Source organism: Nerophis lumbriciformis, linkage group LG05 (assembly GCF_033978685.3).
Source record: "Nerophis lumbriciformis linkage group LG05, RoL_Nlum_v2.1, whole genome shotgun sequence".
Lineage (NCBI taxonomy): Eukaryota > Metazoa > Chordata > Actinopteri > Syngnathiformes > Syngnathidae > Nerophis > Nerophis lumbriciformis.
The window spans coordinates 46,575,333-46,600,548 of NC_084552.2; the positions used below are offsets into that span (position 1 = coordinate 46,575,333).

General features: G+C 39.9%; 1 protein-coding gene across 1 annotated transcript in view; it reads right to left on the reverse strand.

The window, feature by feature from the left end:
- Positions 1-10,708, reverse strand: part of LOC133605965 (adiponectin receptor protein 2-like) — a gene marked incomplete at its 5' end in the record, with an annotated part of 12,756 nt that extends 2,048 nt beyond the window's left edge. Inside the window, 5 exons of the mRNA XM_061959402.1 lie at positions 1,730-2,183; positions 3,644-3,830; positions 3,980-4,151; positions 4,710-4,871; positions 10,538-10,708. Of these exons, the coding sequence (XP_061815386.1) occupies positions 1,730-2,183; positions 3,644-3,830; positions 3,980-4,151; positions 4,710-4,871; positions 10,538-10,708 (1,146 nt within the window). The remainder of the gene's footprint in view (positions 1-1,729; positions 2,184-3,643; positions 3,831-3,979; positions 4,152-4,709; positions 4,872-10,537) is intronic.
- Positions 10,709-25,216: the final 14,508 nt, after the last annotated feature.

Sequence of the window (25,216 nt, forward strand, 5' to 3'; positions counted from 1 at the left end):
ACCCTGAATTAGTGGGAGCCCTGGGCTTGTTTGCAATGAGATGCAGATGGAAATCAGCCTTCGGCTACAATCAATCATATTTATATTTTTTATGTTCGTTAATGTGCATCGTATCATGTCACAAAGTTAGAACAAATATAACAAATGGCAACTTCCTATGAAGAGTTTTATTGTACATCTATAAACAAGCTTATTGGTGTGTCTAGTGGGACAACTGAAAGTTAAGTTGGAGAAAATGCAGTCCTTTATAAATTATTTAATGTTTTCTCTGCGGCCCGGTAGCAAATGCGTCACGGACCGGTGCCGGTGCCTGGACCAGCGGGTGGGGACCGCTGGTCTGAGGCACACTTATTAAAGATGAAAACATTCTTATATGTATCTACAGTTAATTGCAATTAAATACGAGTTGACTACAGACAATGCGATTGATTGGGATTACATTTGTAAAGTGTTTGCCAGCCCAATATTTTATTCAAAAGCTTTTGTACATTATTCTTTTTGTATTACTTTGTGTTGGTTTGAAATGGCAAAATAAAAATATTTTTTTCTTCATTTCTAATATTTTAATGTGACTTTTTTTTAACTTTAGCTCTTGTTTCTTTTTAAATATGTATATTTAAATGAATTTGTTATTATAAACAGTATTAGTTTTAAACGGGATAATTTTCCCCCCAAAACTAATGTTTCTTTGCCAAAGTGTTAATATACAGTAGGTAGTAGGTGGCTCTCAAACTTTTTTGACCAAGTACCACCATAATGACCACCATTTAAATTCCGTAGCACAGTAGGCCAAAGTATGTATTAACAAGGTAAAAGTTTTGTTTAACAAGTATAATTAATATTTTTGGCCACTGTAACTACAGATGTCCGATAATGGCTTTTCTGCCGATATTCCGATATTGTCCAACTCTTAATTACCGATTCCGATATCAACCGATACCGATATATACAGTCGCGGAATTAACACATTATTATGCCTAATTTTGTTGTGATGCCCCGCTGGATGCATTAAACAATGTAACTTTACCATGAATTGATTAACGTGGACTCCGACTTAAACAAGTTGAAAAACTTATTGGGGTGTTACCATTTTGTGGTCAATTGTACGGAATATGTACTGTACTGTACAATCTACTAATACAAGTTTCAATCAATCAATCAAAAACAAGGTTTTACAAAATAAGAGAACAACTTCAACTCCAGTTATGGAAAAAAGTGCCAACATGGCACTGCCATATTTATTATTGAAGTCACAAAGTGCTTTTTTTTTTAACGGCCATCTAACTGTAAGATTACACAGTTTGAAAAATAACACAGTTTGAATATAGGAAAATAAAACACTGTACTTTAATCTAGTGATTTTTTTTTTGCTTACCACAAGATGGAACCCGCGTACAACTAGTGGTACATGTACCACAGTTTGAGAATCCCAGTAAAGTATTACTTTTAAATGGGAGTTACTATTTTTACAAAGGTAAATGTACAGTATTTGTTTTTAATGGCTGTGATTTTTTTCAACATTGGATTTATATTTGTGTGTTTTCTACATTATGCACATTTGTAGAACAATATTTGTTAAATGCTAAGGAATGAAGAGCACAAACTGGAATCAACAGTGCCCTCTGCTGGTTGCAGTGGAGTAGGGCACCTGATTTGACCCGATGTGCTTGAAGATACTAAAAGTGTAACGTGACCAAGTATTGAATAAAAGAAAAAAAAGGAGACCTACCCAGATGTCACACTTGCCGGGGAAGAACCTCTCTGGGATGCGAGCGGCGTACAAGCAGGCTCCTGTGATGTAGAGCGTGGCCATGAGGAAGAGCCAGCCAATCTGTCCGATGGTGGTGGCCTTAATGAGACCCTCGCTGATCACAAAGTGAAGGGTGGGCACCACGCCGCTCAGACCGAGACCCACGAACACACCTGAGGGGAACAAGCGGTGGATGAACAACACGCTGACGGAGCGCAGAGGGCGCAGCACGAGGGAGACCACACCTGCTCGGACTCCTCGGTACTGCGGCGTGGCGAAGAAGTCGCACTGGGACACGGTGATGGCGGCCAGTCCCAGCACGCACACCACCATCAGGTAGATGAAGCAAGGCTGAGGGGAGCAGTAGAAGGAGTAGTAGAGCCACGGCACAAACGATCCCATGATCAGGAAGGCGATGCCGCTGTAGTCCAACCTGCACACCACAAAATATTGATGGTCACAAATAAAACTAGCGTTTCTGCTTGAAAGGATTCTTCATTCATCACTCCAAGCAACGTTTGTAAGTTTCACCATTTAAACTAAAACTATTTATACTTACTAAATGGTCCAATGTGTGATGTCTGTAGGAGTGTTTTCATGCATTTTTCTCCGTGCTATTGTAATGTAATTGCTAAAAGGCTAACATGTCTATGAGTGTGTGTTAGTATTATTAACTTACAATGGCATTCTTTTTCAATTGTTTCAGTGCTGCATATTACCAAAACCTCACTGTGCAGTTATTGAGTCTGTTTAGCTGATTGGAGAGCTACTGTAGTTTCCGCAGCTAGTGGGTCCATGACGATGACTTCTGTTTTGTTTGATCAGCCATTTTACTGCCGTGTTACAGACACCGTTGGGAAACAATTAAGGTATGTAAATAAACATTTACAATTCACAATGTATATATATGTGGCTTATAGTCCGGTGCGACCAATATTTAAAAAAAAAAAAAAAATTCTTCTGAAATGTAATGGGTGTGGCTTATATCCCGTTGCACTCTGTAGTACGGAAAACACAGTGAATTTACATGATTTCTTTATGGGGAAAAGTGTGTAACAATTAGAGATGTCCGATAATGGCTTTTTTGCCGATATCCGATATGCCGATATTGTCCAACTCTTAATTACCGATTATCAACTGATACCGATATATACAGTCATGGAATTAACACATTATTATGCCTAATTTTGTTATGATGCCCCGCTGGATGCATTAAACAATGTAACAAGGTTTTCCAAAATAAATCAACTCAAGTTATGGACAAAAATGCCGACATGGCACTGCCATATTTATTATTGAAGTCACAAAGTGCCTTATTTTTTTTAACATGCCTCAAAACAGCAGCTTGGAATTTGGGACATGCTCTCCCTGAGAGAGCATGAGGAGGTTGAGGTGGTGGGGAGGAGGGGGGAGTGTATATTGTAGGGTCCCGGAAGAGTTAGTGCTGCAAGGGGTTCTGGGTATTTTCTGTTGTGTTTATGTTGTGTTACGGTGCGGATGTTCTCCCGAAATGTGTTTGTCATTCTTGTTTGGTGTGGGTTCACAGTGTGGCGCATATTTGTAACAGTGTTAAGGTTGTTTATACGGCCACCCTCAGTGTGACCTGTATGGCTGTTGACCAAGTATGCATTGCATTCATTTGTGTGTGTGAAAAGCCGTAGATATTATGTGAAAGGGCCAGCACGCAAAGACAGTGGCTTTAAGGTTTATTGGCGCTCTGTTCTTCTCCCTGCGTCCGTGTACCACCCCGTACAGCAGCGTTTTAACACGTCATAAATGTTACTTTTTGAAACCGATACAGATAATTTCCGATATTACATTTTAAAGCATTTATCGGCAGCCCGATATTATCGGACATCTCTAGTAACAATAAATGATGTGTGTGTTGCCTACTTAGAGAAGACTCTGGACACGCCCTCTGAGTGGCAGTAGACTGTGTGAAAGAGCCAGGAGAAGGAGAGGCAGAGGATGGCGCCCAGGAAGAACATTCCGATGGCCACCTTCTCCTGGACTGGCGCAACAAAGGACATGTTGGGTCGGAACATGTACATCAAGCCCAGGCAGAGGAAGAACAGGCAGCCTGGAGAGTTGGGGAAAAACATTATTAAAAAGGTGACCAGCGGGTGGCATCAATTGTTTCTTGTCGGGAGGAAATCCAAAGGACTGTTTTCTTTTAGAAGACTGAATGAAGGTGACGTCATTCAATTAAATGAAATTAGTGTGTGTCACCTAGCAGGTGTGTCCAGATGTTGCCCGTCTCTGTGTGGATCCTGAAGATGCTCCTGAAGCAGGCGCGGAAAGAAGGCATGGGCGGTCTGTGGCCATGGAGCAGGAAGTCGTTGTCCTTCAGCCAATCAGGGAGCACGTCGTGAGGAATGACACGCCACCGACCTTCCCACACCTGGCAAGGAGAAAGGATGGTTACTTTTTCTCTGTGGTTACTTAGTACGCTCATAAATGATGAATACAGTACAAAAAGAAAAAGTACTAGAAAAAAAAATGCTGATACATGTCGGCCGCCACGACACTGTGGAAGAACGATGTTACTTTCTTTTTTTTTTTTTTAGGTCAACTTTTTGCCCTTTATTATGTCCCTCGGCATGAGGCAGACACTGAAGGCAGTGCGCCAAAGTAAAGTGAACATTGTATGTATTTATTTTGTCATCATTAACATAATATTTATTGTTATTTGTGAAGTGAAATGCCATGATCATCGTGAAGGATGAAGATGGTATACTTGGACATGTGAGAGGATCAGCGGTGTAGTGGTCTCATTAGTCACACTTATTACTCCCAAAATGCACTTTTTAATATGGTTTAGATTCATCCTTGTATGTAATTTTTCTATTAGTGTACTTACTGCATAAGGTGTGTTCATGTAGTTATTAAATTATTACTTCCAACAATACTCCAGTACTGTACTCCTGTACTGTAAGTGATGTAAAGTGCAAGTGTTGACCTTGTGTACAAACTCCTCCATCTTTTCCATGGCATGGTGAGCTTGCAGTAGCGGCGTCATGCCCATGAAGCCTTCGTCGCTGCTGCTCCTCTCGCCTTGGTCGTCCTCGCCCGCCTCTCCTCCTTTGTCGTCCTCCTGCCTTTTCGTCTTCTCGTCGCACGTCTGAAAAACCCAAACTCGAGCCGGTCAACAAAAGACCCCAAGTCCCACTTGTGGCATTCATCTGCATTCTTCCAAGGTGCATTCATGGACAGAGTTAGTGTGATTTGAGTGACAATGAGAGCCTGGCAACCGTCACATGTGCACTGTGGTGGGGTTTTTTCTAATCTCGCGTGTTAAAGAATGCGTGTAATGGAGGTCCAGATGTGAATAAGTGGTTGTGATCAAAGAACAAACATGGAGAACATCTTGGATTGGATGATCTTTCTGCGCATGCCGACAATGTGCTGTATGATGGCTCTCAGCTGACCTGACTGAAATCTGATGACTTGACAACTTCAAACGGGACATCTGAGTAAATGCAATGGCTCCTGGGAAAAGTGAAATGTGCTTAATTCACACACATGTGTGCAGATGTAAAACAATTTTCTTTAGCTAAACTCAGACAAAACTGAAATTTGTGTTGGTGGCCCACAGAAACAAAGAGCAACTATTATTAGTCACCTTGAAAACCTCTCCTTGAAACCTAATAATCAGGTTATAAATCTATGAGTAATAAGTGACTCAGACTTGAACATTAACAGCCACATTAAGTCAATAACATCAGCAGCTTTTTAACCACCAAAAACATTGCTAAAAGCGTCTAAAGCAGACTTAGAAAGACTAATCAATGCATTTGTTTCCAGCAGGTTAGACCACCGTAATGGCCTTATCACTGGGCGCTCTAAACAAGCTGTAAAGCAGCAGCAGTACATCCAGAATGCTGCTGCTCGAGTCCTGACAGGAACCAGGAAATATGACCATATTAGTGCAGAGCGGTCACTGCACTGGCTTCCTGTTGCTCAGAGGATAGACTTTAAAACAGCTTTGCTTGTGTACTAGTCTTTTCATGGTCTTGTGCCGAAGTACATATCTGACATGTTAGAACAATATGAACTGTCTGTAACTCTGAGAACCTCAGGGAGTAATTAATTTCCTGCTGGTGGCCAGAGTCAGGACCAAACTTGGTGAGGCTGTGTTTTCGTTTTAAGCTCTTTAAATCTGCAAGAGTCTTGTATGTAATGTTCAAATTCAGGCTGTAAACACTTATTTATTTGAGCATATCAATCAATCAATCAATGTTTATTTATATAGCCCTAAATCACAAGTGTCTCAAAGGGCTGCACAAGCCACAACGACATCCTCGGTATAGCCCACATAAGGGCAAGGAAAAACTCACCCCAGTGGGACGTCGATGTGAATGACTATGAGAAACCTTGGAGAGGACCGCATATGTGGGTAACCCCCCCCTCTAGGGAGACCGAATGCAATGGATGTCGAGTGGGTCTAACATAATATTGTGAGAGTCCAGTCCATAGTGGATCCAGCATAACAGTAAGAGTCCAGTCCACAGTGGGGTCAGCAGGAAACCATCCCGAGCGGAGACGGGTCAGCAGCGCAGAGATGTTCCCAACCGATATACAGGCGAGCGGTCCACCCCGGGTCCCGACCCCGGACAGCCAGCACCCCATCCATGGCCACCGGATCTGTGTGTCTCCCCTTCCACAAGGGATAGGGGGGAGCAGAGGAGATGACTACTGAAAGTATTTGATCTACACTATGATTTAAATTAAAATGATGATTGTTTTTGTGATGATTATATTTTAAGATTTTAACTTGAATCATGATTATTTCATTTTTATTTTTGCCTTCTCGTAATTTTCTGTAAAGCACTTTGAATTGCCTGTGTACGAATGGTGCTCTATAAAAAACTTGCCTTGCAATTTAGTGCGTGCCACATGCACATGAGGCGTAAATTTTATATTATGGAATCAAATATCGCTGGTGTTTATAGTCTGGTATGTGATCGCATTCCTCTCGGGAGGCTGTCGACGTCCCAGCCCTTCATGTGCAAAGCAGTGGCCTTGTGAAATCACTGACAAACTTGTGCAATAACACTGCTCCTTCTTGTTTTCTCTTGGAATCCCTTTGCAACGCCTGGAGGTCATCTCTGCATGTGTGGAACTGGAACTTGAACAGACTTGATGTCACATTTGACACGCTGCAAAGATCTCACGCTCTGAGGGTCAATTCTACGGTTATGCAACAAGAAAAGTAGCATTATCCGCAGTTGCAACCGCAACTTAAGGGCAACATTTTTGATATTCTATCATCTGCACAAATGTTAGATGTTCTGAATGTAGGGCTGTTAGCAGAGGAAGTCAGCCCAAGTTCGCATGGCGCCATGAGGTCGATAAATTATTTTCAACATCAAGGGTGTTTCCCCCGCCTTTCGCCCAAATGCAGCGGAGTTAGGCTCCAGCACCCCCGCGACCCCGAAAGGGACAAGCGGTAGCAAATGGATGGATGGAACATCAAGCGCTTAGCATTTGTGCGCCTATCAGGTGGACTTGAGGTGATAATCGGGCACTTTGAGAAGCTTCTCTGCAGGTACATGACTGCTGGAACAACATACACCCTTAGACTTATTAAAAACATGCTGGCTTAGCAATGCATCTCACCTGTGACTAGTGTGTGTTGCATGTATTCTAAGACAGAGAGACTAGTGTGTGTTGCATGTATTCTAAGACAGAGACAGAGACTAGAGCATCCTAAAGACCGGACACCCCACGCCCACGAAAAAACAATCTGGTGTATGCTATCAAGTGTAATGATCCAGCCATCCATCCATTTTCTACCGCTTGTCCCGTTCGGAGTCGCGGGGTGCTGGAACCTATCTCAGCTGCTTTGGGCGGAAGGCGGGGTACACCCTGGACAAGTCCCCACCTCATCGCAGGGCCAACACAGATAGACAGACAACATTCACACTCACATTCACACACTAGGGCTAATTTAGTGTTGCCAATCAACCTAAAGTGTAATGATGAATGCACTAATTCATATATTGGAGAAACAAAACAAACACTAAGCCTACGAATGGCACAGCATAGACGGGCAAACTCTTCACGCCAAGACTCAGCACCTCAGGGAGAAACAGCACTCCTTTGAGAACACAAATGTACAGATTCTCGACAGGGAGGACGGATGGTATGAAAGAGGAGTGAGGAAAGGTTGAGAAACCATCCCTGAACAGAGGAGGTGGTCTGCGACACCACCTATCTCCCACAAACAACACTGTCCTTTTAACCATTCCTAAAAGACTCTGAAATTAAGCCTCCAACAAATAACAAGAGTTAGAAACATTGTGGTCACAGAAGGTGACCAGAATGCCATTTGGCCCATTTTTTTTTTTACAACTGAATGGAATGCTAACTTGGGGTTTTCAAACTATTTTGGACTGGCAGTAGTCGATCCACAGCGATCGTTCTGCCACACAATACCTCAACGCTAACAAGGGGAAATTACACTTTAACGACTGTCATTGGCTTTGACAGTAGGATTGCTCGTTGCATCAAAACAGTTGTTTTTCTCATTACAATACGGCAAAACCATCCTTGCGCAGGCACACCCTCCTGTTTTTTTTATTTGGGGTTTTGGCACCAGCCGCTAGACTAGATCTGACCAATCTAAGTCTATGAGCATGAACTGATGACGCCTACTGAGGTATTGGCACCATCCGCTAGACTAGATCTGACCAATCTAAGTCCATGAGGCGAAAGGTCTTCCAAGACAAACCAAACATTCCAGTTGCGACCGATTGAATGCCCTGAGATGTGTATTATAAGTTTTTACCAAGATTGGTTTCTACTATACATACTTTATTTGGTAACACTACGATATGCTGATGGTTATTTTCACCCTACAAGTCACACATGAGCCCTTCTAGGAAAACCTTCTGCCTCAACATAAACAAGTAGAGGGCGTGTTACAGGGGACCACTTGCACCAATCAAAGTCCAGAGCGAGGCAAGAAGAAAAAGAGGGAAGACCTCACCCTTGTACACACATAGACTACTAACATGTGACTCACACATGCTCTACTTGGTGGCGACCACCTTAACAATAACAACTAGTAGCTGGTGTGTTACAGCATAATAAGAAAACTAGTATCATTGAAAGATTAACATTTTATTCCATTACCATAATCTATTTCTTTAAATGTGGTAAAAAAAAAAAAGCGAACAATTGCTTTTAATCCCCGAGCAACATGTGAGAGTTTCTAGTCGAGGTGGGATTCAGTTACGATTCAGGGGATACAATGCAATTATGAACTGATTATTTACACATCTATAATTATTGTATTGTTTATTATTATTATATTGTATGTTAATATTGTATATTATAAATTACAATATTACTAAATGTATTATATTTAAGTATTAATAATATCAAAAATATGTCTTAAAGACACCTCCTTTGGCTACTGATGTCTGCATCATTGCCATTTTTGTTAATGTGCACAGCATAATATATACATTTAGATATTTATACACATAAACAAATATATACATACATATACATACACACATATATAATATATACAAAAATATATATATTGTAACGGTATAATGATAAACCGACAGTAAGTAATACCGTTAAAATTTGTAATTACCAAAAAAACTTCATTTATTGATGCATTTTAGGCAACACGGCTTACTTCCTGAAAACTGAAGCGCGGCAGCGCATGCGCACTATAGCCATTCGGCTCGAAAAAACATTGGCGGCGACGACACAGACTTTGCTTTGAAAACACTGGTGGAATGTTACAGAAGGTTTGATCAGGTGAAATTAGTCAAACAAAGAAAAATGGTAGGTGTTATCAACTATAAACTATTTCTTATTGACATTTTATCACACATTTGACATGGAAGCACATTTAATAACATACTTGTGTTTTTGATGATATCAGACCGATATCCAATAGCAATATCAGATAGGGACTCCACTAGCACTAATGTACTACATTGTGGCTTTTACTGAAGTTTCAGCTTTACAGATGTCACATTTGTTGTAATAGGCACTAAATGGGAGTATCGCATGTCATATTAACCATGGATGTCCAAACTTTTTCCATTAAATCAAAGGATACAGGGAGGTAAAAATTACTGTATATAAATAAAACAAATTATAGCTTTGTGTTATCATCAGTTGTTAGTATTAACCCTTCAGTCGTTTCACTTTAGTTTTTAGACCAAAAAAATGTAATCTAGGAAATACAAATAAAGATGATACCATTTATCATAATACCCTAAAGTGCGGTCACAAACGGTGAAAACTTCAAAAGGCTATCCTGCAAGACGTTAAGACAGACGCTCTCTGTTGACAAAAGCGCTCAGGTGTCCGCATGTGTTGTGTTACAGCAGGTAAAAAAGCACTTCACATAAACACAGTGTAGGGTGCACACACGGCCGCTATTGTGTTGCAGCTCAATGGCGGCATATGGTAACGCTGAGCAGAGCGGCAGCTTTGTGTGAATACATAAAGACCACGCAAGAGTTGTCTAGCACATGTGGCAGATTAGCTTCATGGGACGACACACAATAAGGTTCCTAGAGTATATATAGAACTAGATAGATAGATAGTACTTTATTGATTTCTTCAGGAGAGTTCCCTCAGGAAAATTAAAACTAGGACTTGACGCTAGATTTGAAGCAAAAATGCGCATGTCACTACAAGATCACTGCACTCTGATGACATTCAATGCAAAATGTGCACTGCGTCTTTCTGAGAACTTTTTCTCGTATCTTTGTACTGTCATGTCTTGTGTGTGTGTGTGTGTACACAACTCACCCCATTATGTGAGTGGCACTGTGCGTCTGAAGAACCTGAAGAACCTGTGCTGCTATCTGTGCTGTGCTCGACAAGGCAAGAAGTTCTTTGTCTCAGCACAAAGGCCAGGCCCGTGGGCCCATTCGCTTCTCCTTCGTCCAGCTTGAAAACGCTAGACTGAACCCAGCCAGGTCAAAGTGGTGGACTGCAGTGAGAACGTCACTCAGAGCTTGATGAGGTGGAGCTGGAAAGATAGGAAAAAACAAGATAATACCAACAATAAAGTAGAGATGTGCCGATCGATCGGCCACTTTGCATGAAAAAGAATGTGATCGCCATTGTCGATTAATGCCGATCACCAACGCACACACTGTTATTAGGCTCCTGGCTGACAAGATAGCTGCTAATTGTGCATCTTCATACACAGTGTATGTTTGAGACACTTGTGATTTAGGGCTATATAAATAAACATTGATTGATTGATAACTGTTGTGTGTATAGTTGTGGTGTTGGTAAGAGGGCCGATCCATCCATAACTTGGTGGTGTTGATATCAAAAGTATTATCAGTATCTGATCGATACCAAACTGCTTCAGATCAATACTTTTAATTCACTTTAAAAAAAATTGTGAGGGTTAACACATTCAGGGAATATGTTCCTGGACACAGAAGGACTGAGGGCAAAAACTACATAATTTAAAATAGTAATAGATTGTAGTGTTTACATGTGTTTAGTTATTGTGTGGTATTGACTTCGATTTGCTCAAACAATTGTACGTAATAATAAAAAAAAGGAACTAGTTTAAATGTTGTGTTGATATTGTTACAATGTCAATAGCACTCACCATAAATACATTAAAAGGTTAACAGGTTTTGCATGTGTTTGGTATTGGTATGAATGATCAGTATCCAAATGGCAGCATAAAACACTGATTGGAACATCCCTACAATAAAAAGTACTTTATCCTCAACGAGACACTCTGAAATGCGTCCACACTGCAGTCTACTGTAGGAAATAACCACCAAAAATATTTTCTTCCTCTGCAACCGGGTACGAATCAATTACCAAGCTAAACGGCTGCACAAGAACACAAAACTCTTGAAAGTTTCTGAGAGTGTGATAAACTGTTAGAGGGGCTTGCTTGTACCTTATATACATTCTTATTACACATCTATACAATATACATTCTATTATTTGCATCCACAAAACTAGAGTGAGGTCATAATGCACCCATTAGCCCTAGGCTAATAGCAATTAATATTCATTATTGTCCTTTAGCTATTGATGCTATTCATCTGTTATTTTGACTCATTGACTTGAAACACAGCTCAATAGTAGCACTGCTGTGAGACTGATATGATAGTGTGTGTGCGCGTGTGTGTGTGTGCGTGTGTGTGCGTGTGTGTGTGTGTGTGTGTGCATAAACTCACTGACCACTACTTCTAGAAAGATAAGTTTATCTGGTATTGGTTTAACAAGACTCCACAGTCGGTCATTGTCACTGATGAGCGAGCAGCAAAAATCAATAGAGGCAACTGAAGAGAAGACGAGAACAACTGAACAGCACAAAGAAATGTCAATGGGGAATTTATTTGTTCTTTTTTCCCTATATAAACTATACAAGTGACACACTGCGTACATGTGCAAACATGATGACACACATAAAGGAAGGTTTTACTTTCATTGAAAAGAAAAGAAAAAGTAGGGCAAAAGGCAAAGCGTTTGGTTCAATTCTCGTCTAACTGGTGCATAAACATATTTAATGTACTCAAGTCATAGAATATTACCATACTTTAAACATTTAAACAAACATTGTGTGTTTGTACAGTTGTTGCTAGATAATGACCCTGTGTCCTTATCCACTTAGATATGACACAATATAAATGTTGCAATCCATTATGCACTTTCAGCGCAGGCTTCCAACATGTCTTTGGACTTCGACGTGATGATCTACAAAGTCGTTAAAAATGGTATAAAGTACAAAAGTGGTATACCAATGGCTAAATGCAACATTCATTGTAACATACTGTCACATATGGTGCTGAATTTCCCCCAGGGATCAATAAAGTACTTTCTATTATATTCTATATTTTACTGATTGGCATTTTTGCATGGGTGTGCATTAAAGTCATTATCTCAAGCACTGTTGCGCCTCATGGAGCCTTTACAGAGTGTAGACTACATTTGTGCTCTGGAAGAAATACGGCGCTTCAGTCATGATTATGTCATATTCTCCTTGCTTCACTACTATTATCATAAGCTCGAACTGTAACATCGTAGCCGTGCGTTTAATGTTCGGGGTTTACTCTACATGTAAATGATTGAGGCGCACCGCCACTGCAAGATAAATGCCGCCACACCTTTAAAATATATATTTTTTACAAGAAAATATTTTTTTTTCATGAAAACAAATTTAGGTAAAATATTGTGTAAATGGATATACTGTATGTAGTATATTATTTATGTACTGTTGGTCATAATAAGTTTGAAAAACACCTCAAATTTCGTAACAATGTTCCTCTATGCTTTATTTCGAAAAACAACAAAAGCGTGCCTCTAAATCGCCTGTCAGTATCAATACAGCTGGTTGCGCACCTGATCGGAGCTGACACTCGGCAAAAGTAAGGAGAGAAAGTTGAAGAGAAAGTTATTTCAAGTTAATTAAGGTATTTCTTGTTCAACCCTGTGTAAACTACCCTAATTATTTTGGCATTACTACCAACTTTACGCCGTGTGCATCTTGGACATCTCTTTGTGGGAGAACCCCAGCGTGTGTGCGTGTTTTTGGTTTTTCTTCAGTAAGCCAGTTTCCTTCCACATTCCAAAAATATGCATGTTAGGTTTATCGGAGACTGTAAATTGTCAATAGACATGAATGTGAGTGTGAATGATTGCCTATTATTATGTGCCTTGCGATCGTCCATGCTAATTTTGGATAGCCTGTCAATTAGCTCGTCCATTGTATGTTAATAATTGAACTAGCCGCATTAGAGCTCATCCTGCATAACGGTATTTCTTTTTTAGTTTATTCCAAACTAAATAATTATTTTAACATGATTCCTACGTGTATGTGCACTTCATGTGTATATATAATGTACTTTCCTTAGTGTGGTTAGTTTTACAGTGACTTTATTGTGGAGGATAGCAACAAAACACCTCAAGTTATTTTTTTATCTCTAATTCAAAGGACTGTTTACATATTTGGCAAACTAACTTGCAACATTCAGCAAGGAAAGAATATAGTGTAGCCTATAGTTTACAATAAGCAGCAACCAATGAAATTGCATTGAACAAAGAGAGCACAGTCTCCCAAGTCAAATGATGTGTGTATTAAACATTGCCAATAAATCTGATTCTGATAATAAGAAACACATGTTATTATTAATAACTAATAACACATATTTGTTTATAAAGATACATAAAACATTTGTTTAGCTTTTTTAAAGAAATTGTATGCATCATTGCAAATCAAAATGATCATGTCATAAATGAGACACATATATAGTGGCAATCGAGGGGAAACCCTGGTGTTGACTGTACTTCCCCCAGGGATCAATAAAGTACTTTCTATTCTATTATATTCTACTTCCCGCTGCTAACTAGTATTATTATGATGGAGACATTAACAAAGACAACCACTGTCTAATACAAGACATGTTCTGTATGAGATGTTTACTATCAAATATCGGCAAGGACACAGAGATGCTGACAGTCCTGGAAAAGCAAGCTGTAGAATGCCTAATAGACAAGAGGAGGTGATATCCTTCCATTGCATTTTTCATTGTCAGGATTGACAGCACAGTGATGACTAAAGCAAGCACAAACATTTGTGTTGGGGATCATTTATTAGGATTAAACATTTTAAAATATTCTGCTCACCGTCTCCAAATGTGGACACACACTAGGGTCTCGGCGTGTCTGGTTGCGGTACTAAATAAATGCAACTGGGTAAGAAGTAATTCAAAAGGTGGTCACATGGAGATAAAAATAGTGCATGCTGATGACAAGGGGCCCTAAAGCTACTTTCTATATAAAGACATCTACACAAACTGGGGGTTTGAAGGGAACAACATGGCTTTTCGCTAGCTGGGAACATGTATGATGCTTAAAACCAACTTTTAGCACTCATAAAATCTAGTTTGTCCTTAATTAGAGCAATGTTTATTAGCAGCCTATCCTGTTAACATCATTATGCAATAACTTCACGAGTAAAACGCCCCGTAAAAACCCTAAATCCATAGTAGGGTGCAGCATCAAATCTACCAAAAAAGATGAATGTTTAATGACACACTGTGTGCTTTTTAATAGAATTGTTGCTGTGCTATGTCCACAAAGACTTGTGTTTTATTATATTTATAGATCTTACTTTCTCTCTGCCCTTTAAAAGAGTCAGACGCTGTCGGATTCCCAAAGGAAGATTAAAAAATTCAAAAATGGGTTTCGACACGTTCAGTTGGAAATGGGACAAATGGGAGTGTTCTTTATTTATTACCAAAAGTTTAGTTTCAAGGCAGAGACTTATCTGTCCAAGTTATTCAATATTTATGACAAGACTTCATGCTTAGTTGAGACAACACGAGAGAAAAACAGGATAAGCGCAAACACAAAGCATGAATTTATTGATGCAAGGCCACGTTTTTAAAATATACGAGTCACTTTTAGCAACACATTATATAACCTATTATTGCGTGCATCTTGAGATTGCCACTCTAGCATTACTCTTAAGACAGGTTACCAACCGCTTTGAACCAATGTGTCAGAGCATGCCTGGAGTTTTTTTATTCCATAGAGATGACATCATTGCTAATAATTGCAGTTTGCGTCAAGCCTTGTTTTGGGAGTGGTCATTGCAAAAAATCCAGTTTTACACAAGCGTGGTTGAGAATGGCAACAATGTTGTGGATAGTTTTGGATTAATTTAATCCAAAAGGACAAAACAAAAAACTTCACATGCATAAGACAAGTCAGAATGTGGATTGAATATTGCTTGCTCTTCTCCTCAGTATTTTTTAGAGTAGAGTTTTTTTAAGGCTGTTTGTATTCGTGTTGGTAGGTCTTGGGGACTTCACTGAAGTGCAAAATCAGTCAGTGACTACATTTCCATGCACAATTAGTCGGACTTCTCAAATAATTTGGCTCAAAAAATAATTTTACAACCCATGGAAACGCCTTCATCTGATTGTTTAGCTTTTGATAAATCGGATTAACACCCAGATTACACGATTGAAAACCAGTTCTTACCAAGTGGGTGTGCTGTCTGAGGGGACCCTTTGTATTGCACATGCACCAGTCTCAACACGCGGCATATATGCACTAGTGTCAACACGCGGCATATAAACCCAAAACACATCCCATTTAATCAAAACATAGGCGACAACGCCAACATGGCGTCGGCAGCATCTAAGAGGACCCAATATTGGAATGAAGACATTAATTTAAAAAGGTAGCAAAGTAAATGGAGAATGCAGGCTTCATTTGGACTTCACAACAAATACAAGTGAGATGAAAGAGAATGAAGCAGGTATTTTACAAAGCAAAATAAGTACTATAAGTAGGTAAACTGATTAACAATAGCTCTTCATTCGAACTCCGTAACAAATACAAGTGAGATGGAAGAGAATGAAGCAGGAATATTACAAAGCAAAATAAGTACTGTAGGTAAATAAATAAACTGATTAGCAATAACTCTGCAAACCTCGTTACAGATTTAAGTTAGAACTTTACGCTCCTTTATATTACAAATGGCAACAGCGGAGAATTAATGCCCCGTAAGAAGATAGAGGAAAAAAATAAGTTTATCGACAATGAGGTGGCGACTTGTCCAGGGTGTACCCCGCCTTCCGCCCGATTGTAGCTGAGATAGGCTCCAGCGCCCCCTGCGACCCCGAAGGGAATAAGCGGTAGAAAATGGATGGATGGATGGACATTGTTGTTGGCATGGACTACAATGGCGGACGCCTGCTAATTTTTAGGATTTATGCAATCCCAAATCCAGATCAGCAGGTACCAGAAGGGAAGAAAAATTGTTTTTGCATAATAATGCGAAACAAAACGGCAGATAATTTGTCTCCAAATAGGTGCCATTTTGTGGTCCTTATACACACACACCATAATCATACCCATATGTTGAAGCATAGTACGGTAATGCACTGACAATCCATCAAGCGGTGTGCCTTCATAGCTTACCAAAGTCATACTAAAACATTTTGACAGATTTCTGAGCACCGTGTGTAATGTTCTATATTCTCAGTGGAACATTTAAAGTTTTGGTGTTGTTTATTGGTGTCATCTTGCAGTCTACACATATCTTATGTGACTGCCATCTACTGGTCACACTTATCATTACACCATGTTTCAAATAAAATAGCTTCGAGGTCGGTAAGCACAACCAGAATTATTCTGTACATTAGGTGGACTGGATTATAAGGCGCACTGTCGATTTTTGAGAGAATGAAAGGATTTTAACTCCCAAAAATATGGTATGTTATTTATTTTGGTCGTTCTGTGTATTTTTTTTGTTTATTGCGCCGACGGGTGCGTGTTAGAGTGTCTGCTGGTCACGAAACACTGCAGGAATGGAGCAGCAGAGTGTGACAAATACTTAATGCAAATTATAGTTTCACGAAATAAAAGCATTTTTTATTGTAAGTTTATGAGCTGCAACATGTTTAGAACTTTATATAAACATATTATTTTGGTTTACTTTGTCGAAAAAACTAACGTCAAAACTAGGGATGTCACAATATGAACATTTCTTATCACGGTTATTGTGACCAAATTTATCACGGATATCATTATTATCAGTGTTGGGTTGGGGTGTGAATGTAATGTCTAGTAAGGCTATAAACATTATCTATAATATATTTAAAGTCAAATATTTGTCTTTATGTTTATGTTTATTAAGTATCAATATGTCACCCTTTTCACATTACATGATGCCTTTATCTGTTTATATTTAAATAGAGAGAAATATTTTTGGAAGTTATGCACATTTACATCTACATGTTGTATTGGGACAGATACATTAAGAGTTTGAGCAGAAATATGTTGTATAGGAATTAACTATACACAATAAAACATTAACAAAGCGCTATGTCACATAAATGTTTTTTAAAGTAACTTTGTGAAATGAACATCTCCACAACATGTAAAAACATGGTGTATACTAGGGTTGTTCCGATACCAATAATCTAGTACCGGTACTAATATGTATATCAATACTATGATACTTTTCCAAATAAAGGGAACTATGAAAAATGTCAATATTGGCTTTAGTTTAACAGAAAATATTACACTACATTAAACACTCACAGTCAAAGAACAATTTTACAAGGTTAAAATATAAATTAAAAGGCATTGAAAAGGCATCGACCCTGAAGGGAACGTCTTCCATGTGCTCCTCGACTACGGTCTGCACCGGACCGAACAGCAGGACAGGTGCAACAACTATATTACCTGTCACTTTTTATAACTCTTTGTGCATATCTGAATGCTTATTATTTAAATGTTTACCTAAGTTTGAAGCAAAGGTGATAATACTAATCGCCACATTTGGCGAGGCGTGTTTTAAAGCAGTTGTTGTGAGAGTAACGTATGTATGTGTGTGCTCCTTTAAGAATGGCAGTATGTGGGGTGACCTTTAAGAATAGCAGTATGTGGGGTGAGTGACGTGAGTAAGTGAGTAGGCAAGTTAGGAAAGGTAGCGCTAGCATGTGCAGGAGTGTTAATAACATGGTGGATGTCCGGTTGTGCCTTGTGGAAATTATAAATAAAGTGACCAAGTTGTAACTAACCGACGGCCTCGTCATTCCGGCCTAAGAGCGAAGCCTTACGGACCTATTGTGAAGTGAAGGGTGTTAACCCCAACAATACATTGGTCGTGGAGGGAACGTCTCCCCTGCTCTCCTCGACCACGGTCTGGGAGCCGACGAGCAGGGAAGATGTAAAATAGTACTAGCAACGCGGTGCTTTCCTGTTTAAAGCGTCACCTTTATTGTTAGTTTTGAAGCCCAAATACCTCCATATTGCACTGCACTCTTTTTATTACCCAGCAGAATTGAAGTTTTTTGACATTTTTTTTTCTCAAAGATGTTATTACTTGTAAGCACTTTGTGTGTGCGTTTTGACACACTGAACATCACGCGCCTCGGCTCTGTAGTCACAGCCGCAAAGCGGCCCTCAGATGAAAGGACGGTACTGGTACTTTTCAAAGGTGGTATAGTACCGATTTCTATTGATTAGTACCACGATACTCAGTATACCGTACAACCCTAGTGTATACTTTTTGATACCTATATAAAACACAACGCAGTTTGGCTAATGAAGATAAACTCAAATAAACAAGCTTTGCTCTTCTCTAAAAACACCATGTGTTTCAGTTTGGCCAACAAAAATAAACAAGTTATACCTCTCACATCTAATACACAATCTTCACAGCCTGCGTTCAATTCAAAGAGATGACACTTTTTTTTTTTTTTTTTTTTTAGCTAATATTGATATTATCGGAACACTGAAAAAGTTAGCAGTTAAATGAAGGACGAGTGATCATCCCAGTAAACAAACGGTAAGACTTTATAAACAAGTTGTGGCAACGTTCCTGACACATCGCGTTCTGCATGTTTCCTCACGTCATTAACTCTCAGTCACAGCAGGACGTTGTGTTGAGAAAATGAAAGCAACATCTCCTCCGTAGTATACTTTTAGCGCGGGACAAATGCGTCTGTCTCCAATATTGTTCACACCTGTCGTCAACTGATAGCAGCAGTGCACTCTAGAACGCACGACGAGACTCCACGGAAATGAAGCGAGAGGAAAAAAAGTTAAACGAAGCTCTCGGCTCCGTTTAGTCCAAGAGGAAGTCTACCGAGCAAAGTCTGTAGTTGCTTTTCGCCATGTTTCAAGCGAAACCACGTTAGTGCGCGTGCGCTACTGTGACTCTTTTTCTAGGAAGTAAGCGGTCTTTCCGAAAATGCAATAATAATGACGTTTTTTCTGTAGTTAAAAATTCAAACGGTATTACTAATCGTCTGGAATTTTATTGAGGTTTATCGATATACCGTTTACCGTTACATCCCTAGTCAAAACGAAAGCAATTGCATGAATCTGGGCACAGCCGCTCACACCCTTGGTAGCAGATGGCGCCTCTCGTTTTGTTGGCCATACGCTCTTTATACATGACTCTGATTTGAAACTATCGTTACTGCCACAAGTGGTGGAAAAGTGAAATAAAACTTAAGAGAATGAACCACAGCTGAGAAACATATTTTTTGCCAGCCCATGGTTAAGAAACACTGCAATAGCAACTCTGTATGTGGATTTAAGATGAAGTAAATGACTCACTGTACTAATAAGAGCCAGTTGAAGAAACAGTACAAATATTCTGTGTTTATAAAGTGTCTGAAAGAACAATGCTGAGCCACAGTGTCTGCCATCATTATTCTGAACAGTATTAATTATTTTTTGTCAACTATTTTATTAATAATACTAACTATATTATTACACGTTTAAAACATATTATTCTGATACTTTTCTTTTACCAAAAATAGGTACATTTGGTACATTATGGACACGGGGAGTGAAGAAATAATAGGAATAAATAAGATCTGCCTCTTCCTGCGCCTTTTCTGACACGTGGAATTGTGCAACATTTAAAATTACCGTATTATTATTACATTTAAAAACAAGAACAATAATAATACTCTACAGTACGTACTAAATGTCTCTTACCGTAATTTAGCAAACAAAACATCTCCAATACTGAAGGAAATTGTCCAAATGCAATGCTTTAGCAGATACTTTCAGAGACAGCCACAAATGTACTGGAAATTGAGTTTTACAGTGTACTATAGAAACCCAAACTCCAAGAATACTCTCTTTAGTTAACAGACACTTTGGAGTACATACACAAAGCCGAACAGGCCTTGATGACAACGTCATGTTGAGTACGATCGTTCCAACAAACATTGCAGACAGGCATGTCATCGGGCAGCCCCGCCATCTAGGTTTGTTTACACCGAGCCAGCCAGCTTAGCTAGCTTCCTAACATCAGAAACCACAAGATAAGTCTCCAACTCAAAACGTGTCTTTCCTGACAGCTTTCCCGAGGGAAACCTCTAACAAACAGCTCCTTTCAAATGACTAAAACCACTTAAATGACAAACAAATACGCGTGCGTTTTCTTCTTTGTGGCTCTGCTTGTTTTGTTTTGACAGTCACGAATGAGCCGTGTCGCGACGCTGCTAGCTTCGTCACGCGGCAGCACCACTAAAGTGACAAATTACGTCAAGTCCGAAAAAAAAACCAGACAACACGACACATGCAAACCCACAAAAAGCGAGAAAAGCTGAATAATGTACCTGTTCTTGGCGCAGACGGCAGAGTGTTGTGTGTGAGCTGGCACAGTTAGTGAGAGTTGCCAGCCGTCGCTTGTCTGCTTCGCTCTACTCTGTTGTTCGCTGAGCACACAACGCTCATCTTGCTCCGCGTGACGTCACCACGTGACGTACCTCGCATGAGGGCCAGCCAGCCAATTGCATCGGGCGTTTGAGGAAGCCAGGACCAATTGTCGCACACCCGGAACAGGAAGCTCATTTGGCAAGATTCAGTAACACTTTTGTAGTTTTTACTCACTCAGGATACTTCCACTCTCAAGAAGATACAATTTCACATTGAAAACCTTTATTTTCGTGACTTTTTGACAAACAACTTTTATATCCACCCCCTGGATTGTAAATAATTAAATGTATATACTCTGATGATTAACTTGTATGATGACTGTATTTTGCTGATAGTGATTGATTGATTGAAACTTTTATTAGTAGATTGCACAGTACAGTACATATTCCGTACAATTGACCACTAAATGGTAACACCCGAATACGTTTTTCAACTTGTTTAAGTCGGGGTCCACGTAAAACAATTCATGGTACAAATATATACTATCTGATGCATAATAGAATCATCACACAAGTTAATCATCAGAGTATATACATTGAATTATTTGCATGATTTACAATCCAGGGGGTGGGTTGTGGATGGGGTTGGTGCGGGGGTGCGGGGGGGGGGGGGGGGGGGGTTAAAGTTTGGTTGATATCAGCACTTCAGTCAACAATTATATCATCTGAGAAATGGACATTGAAACAGTGTAGGTCTGACTTGGTAGGATATGTACAGCGAACAGAGAACATAGTGAGTTCAGAAAGCATAAGAAAAAGTACATACATTTGATTATTTACAATCCGGGGAGGTGGGATGTGGAGGGGGGAGGGTGTTAGTCTAGGGTTGAGGTGGGATGTGGAGGGGAAGGGTGTTAGTCTATATAGGGTTGAAGTTGCCTGGAGGTGTTCTTTTAGTGCATTTTTTTATAGTGTAATTTATTTTATTTATTTTCTTTTTTTTTCTTTTATTAAATCAACATAGAAAAAAAACACACGATACACTTTCAACTAGTGCATCAACCCAAAAAAAACCCTCCCTCCCCCATTCACACTCATACACACCCACTCACACAAAAGGGGTTGTTTCTTTCTGCTACCAATATTCTGGTTCCCACAACATGGACAACACTTCTGCAAGGGACACAGTCCCTGAAGCACACTTGATTGTTTGTGCTGCTGGTCCACTAACATTTTCATTTAATTACTTTTTTTTTTTAATTTTTTAAATGTAATTATCCTTATATTGTTTTACTTTCTCTTTTATCCAAGAAAATATTTATTTATCTTATCTAAAAAAAAGAAAGAAAAAAGAAAGGAAAAAAAAGGACCTTATCTTCACCAGACCTGGTTGTAAATGAAATTAGTGCGGTTTTAAAGGAGGATAGAGATGCACTTTCTTTTACACCTGTTGGGAGTGCCTTCCATATTGATGTGGCATAGAAGGAGAATGAGTTAAGACCTTTGTTAGATCGGAATCTGGGTTTAATGTGGTTAGTGGAGTTCCCCCTGGTGTTGTGGTTATGGCGGTCATTTACGTTAAGGAAGTAGTTTGACATGTACTTCGGTATCAGGGAGGTGTAGCGGATTTTATAGACTAGGCTCAGTGCAAGTTGTTTTACTCTGTCCTCCACCCTGAGCCAGCCCACTTTGGAGAAGTGGGTAGGAGTGAGGTGTGATCTGGGGTGGAGGTCTAGATACCTGACTAGCTTGTTATGGGATATTTGGAGTCTAGATTTGAGGGTTTTGGATGTGCTAGGGTACCAGGAGGTGCAAGTGTAATCAAAAAGGGTTGAACGAGAGTTCCCGCTAGAATCTTCATGGTGCTTTTGTTGACCAGAGAGGAGATTCTGTAGAGAAATCTCGTTCGTTGGTTGACCTTTTTGATTACCTTGGTTGCCATTTTATCACAGGAAAGATTAGCCTCTAGAATGGAACCTAGGTAGGTGACCTCATCTTTCCTGGTGATAACAATGTCACCCACTTTTATAGTGAAGTCACTGACTTTCTTAAGGTTGATTTGGGACCCAAATAGGATGGATTCCGTTTTACCTAAGTGTATGGATAGTTTATTGTCAGTTCTGCCCTCACTATATGTGTTGAGGTTATACAGCTAGGCAGACAGCTAACAACCAATCCAAGACGTCTAATAAAGTTCCAAAGCAGATGAATCCATTTAGGCTCTTTATTGTTGTTGTTCTTACTTTGTCTTTTCCTATCTTTACTTTTGTCTTGCACTGGACTTTTATTTTGTAAAACTGAAATACACACAATGGCAAATGTATAAACTATTTGATTCAAATAACATACTGAAATGTAATACACAATATGTAAGTATTAGCTTTACACAAATATACAGTACTATCATAAAACAAATACTGAGTTTTGAAACTATTTCGATGGTGGAAATATACGACTGGTAGCCATTTTAAGTCCTCAAAACATCCAAAAATCGTTTTTCAATAAACATCTTAGTATCAAATTTAACCACTTTCCACCTTAATATTGAGTTACATAAACAAGTTAAACAGTTTACTTACAGACTTATCTTTTCCAAAGCTTGTAAGAGCTAACACAACTTGTCTACTTCTCAATTGTCTCATGAACTGACCTGACATCGTCAACCCGGAAGTGCCCAAACAAATGAAGCGTAGTATTTTCCTATCGCCACAAGGTGTCAGTAAGAGTCTACAATCAAATGAGCATAACAAATAGTATATATTTGTACAATGAATTGATTAACGTGGACCCTGACTTAAACAAGTTGAAAAACTTATTCGGGTGTTACTATTTAGTGATCAACTGTACGGAATGTGTACTGTACTGTGCAATCTACTGATAAAAGTTTCAATCAATCAATCAATAGTCCATAACTGTGCTTTTTGTTGTGTGTAAAGAGTCATTGTGTGTATCCTTGCTATGACAAGAAGTTCTAAAACACATGCATTGTTTTAGTTGTGGAAGTGGATGTATTGTGATGCATCAGTCTAGCATTACTGTTTTTTTTAATTTGGTTGATCAGAGATCTACTGCCAGCAAACAAGTTCAACATGTTTTTTCAGGGAGTGGCTGTCTTGATTGCCTTGTGATCGTGATCATTTGTGGTGCAAAATACTGACATATCCAGCAGAGTTTGTACTCCAAATAGATCATCAGTTCATGTATCACCTTTAATCTTTCAATGTCTCATTTCTTCTCGGCTCGCCCGGAAAAGGGTGGAGTGCCATCTCCGGGTTGGGGAAGAGATCTTGCCTCATGTGGAAAAGTTCAAGTACCTCGGAGTCTTGTTCACGAGTGGGGGAAGAGCGGACCTTGAGATCGGTGCGACGTTTTCAGCAATGCGGATGCTGTATCGTTCCGTTGTGGTGAAGAAGGAGCTGAGCCGGAAGGCAAAGCTGTCAATTTACTGGTCGATCTACGTTCCCATCCTCACCTATGATCATGAGCTTTGGGTTATGACCAAAACGACAAGATCACGACTACAAGCGGCCGAAATTAGTTTCCTCCGCCAGGTGGTGGGGCTCTCCCTTAGAGATAGGGTGAGATCGAAGCTCTGTCATCCCGGAGGAGCTCAAAGTAAAGCCGCTGCTCCTCCACATCGAGAGGAGCCAGATGAGGTGGTTCGGGCATCTGGTCAGGATGCCACCCGAGCGCCTCCCTAGGGAGGTGTTTAGGGGCACGTCCGACCGGTAGGAGGCCACGGAGAAGACCCAATACACGTTAGGAAGACTATGTCTCCCGGCTGGCCTGGGAACACATCGGGATCCCCCAGGAGGACCTGGACAAAGTGGCTGGGGAGAGGGAAGTCTGGGCTCCCTGCTTAGGCTGCTGACCCCGCGACCCGACCTCGGAGGAAAATGCATGGATGGATGGACAAGTCGTAACAAGTCTGATTGCACCAAAACTCTCATAACCAATCCCATTCTGAATTTTTGTTTTGTTTTTTGGAAATATAGCTGGTTAGCTAATCTGCTCAACTGTAGGATGAATAAACAAAGCATTGTGATTTTTTCCTGCAGCTCTGTTGGATCCATCAGTGAGTACCATCCAAAAGCAGAACAATGAACTTGACAGCATTATGGGCGCCGATCAGGATAAAAAAGTAGCTTCCACATGGGATTTAATCTTTCGATTTAACGTTGGGGCGTTTGTGCTGAAAAAGCACTCATCGCCAGGGACTATTTGCAAGTAGTATTTGCAAGCTGCTTAGTGACACTTTCACTAGTCTAATCTTTGACAGGGGGGACACCATCACCTGAATAAGCAA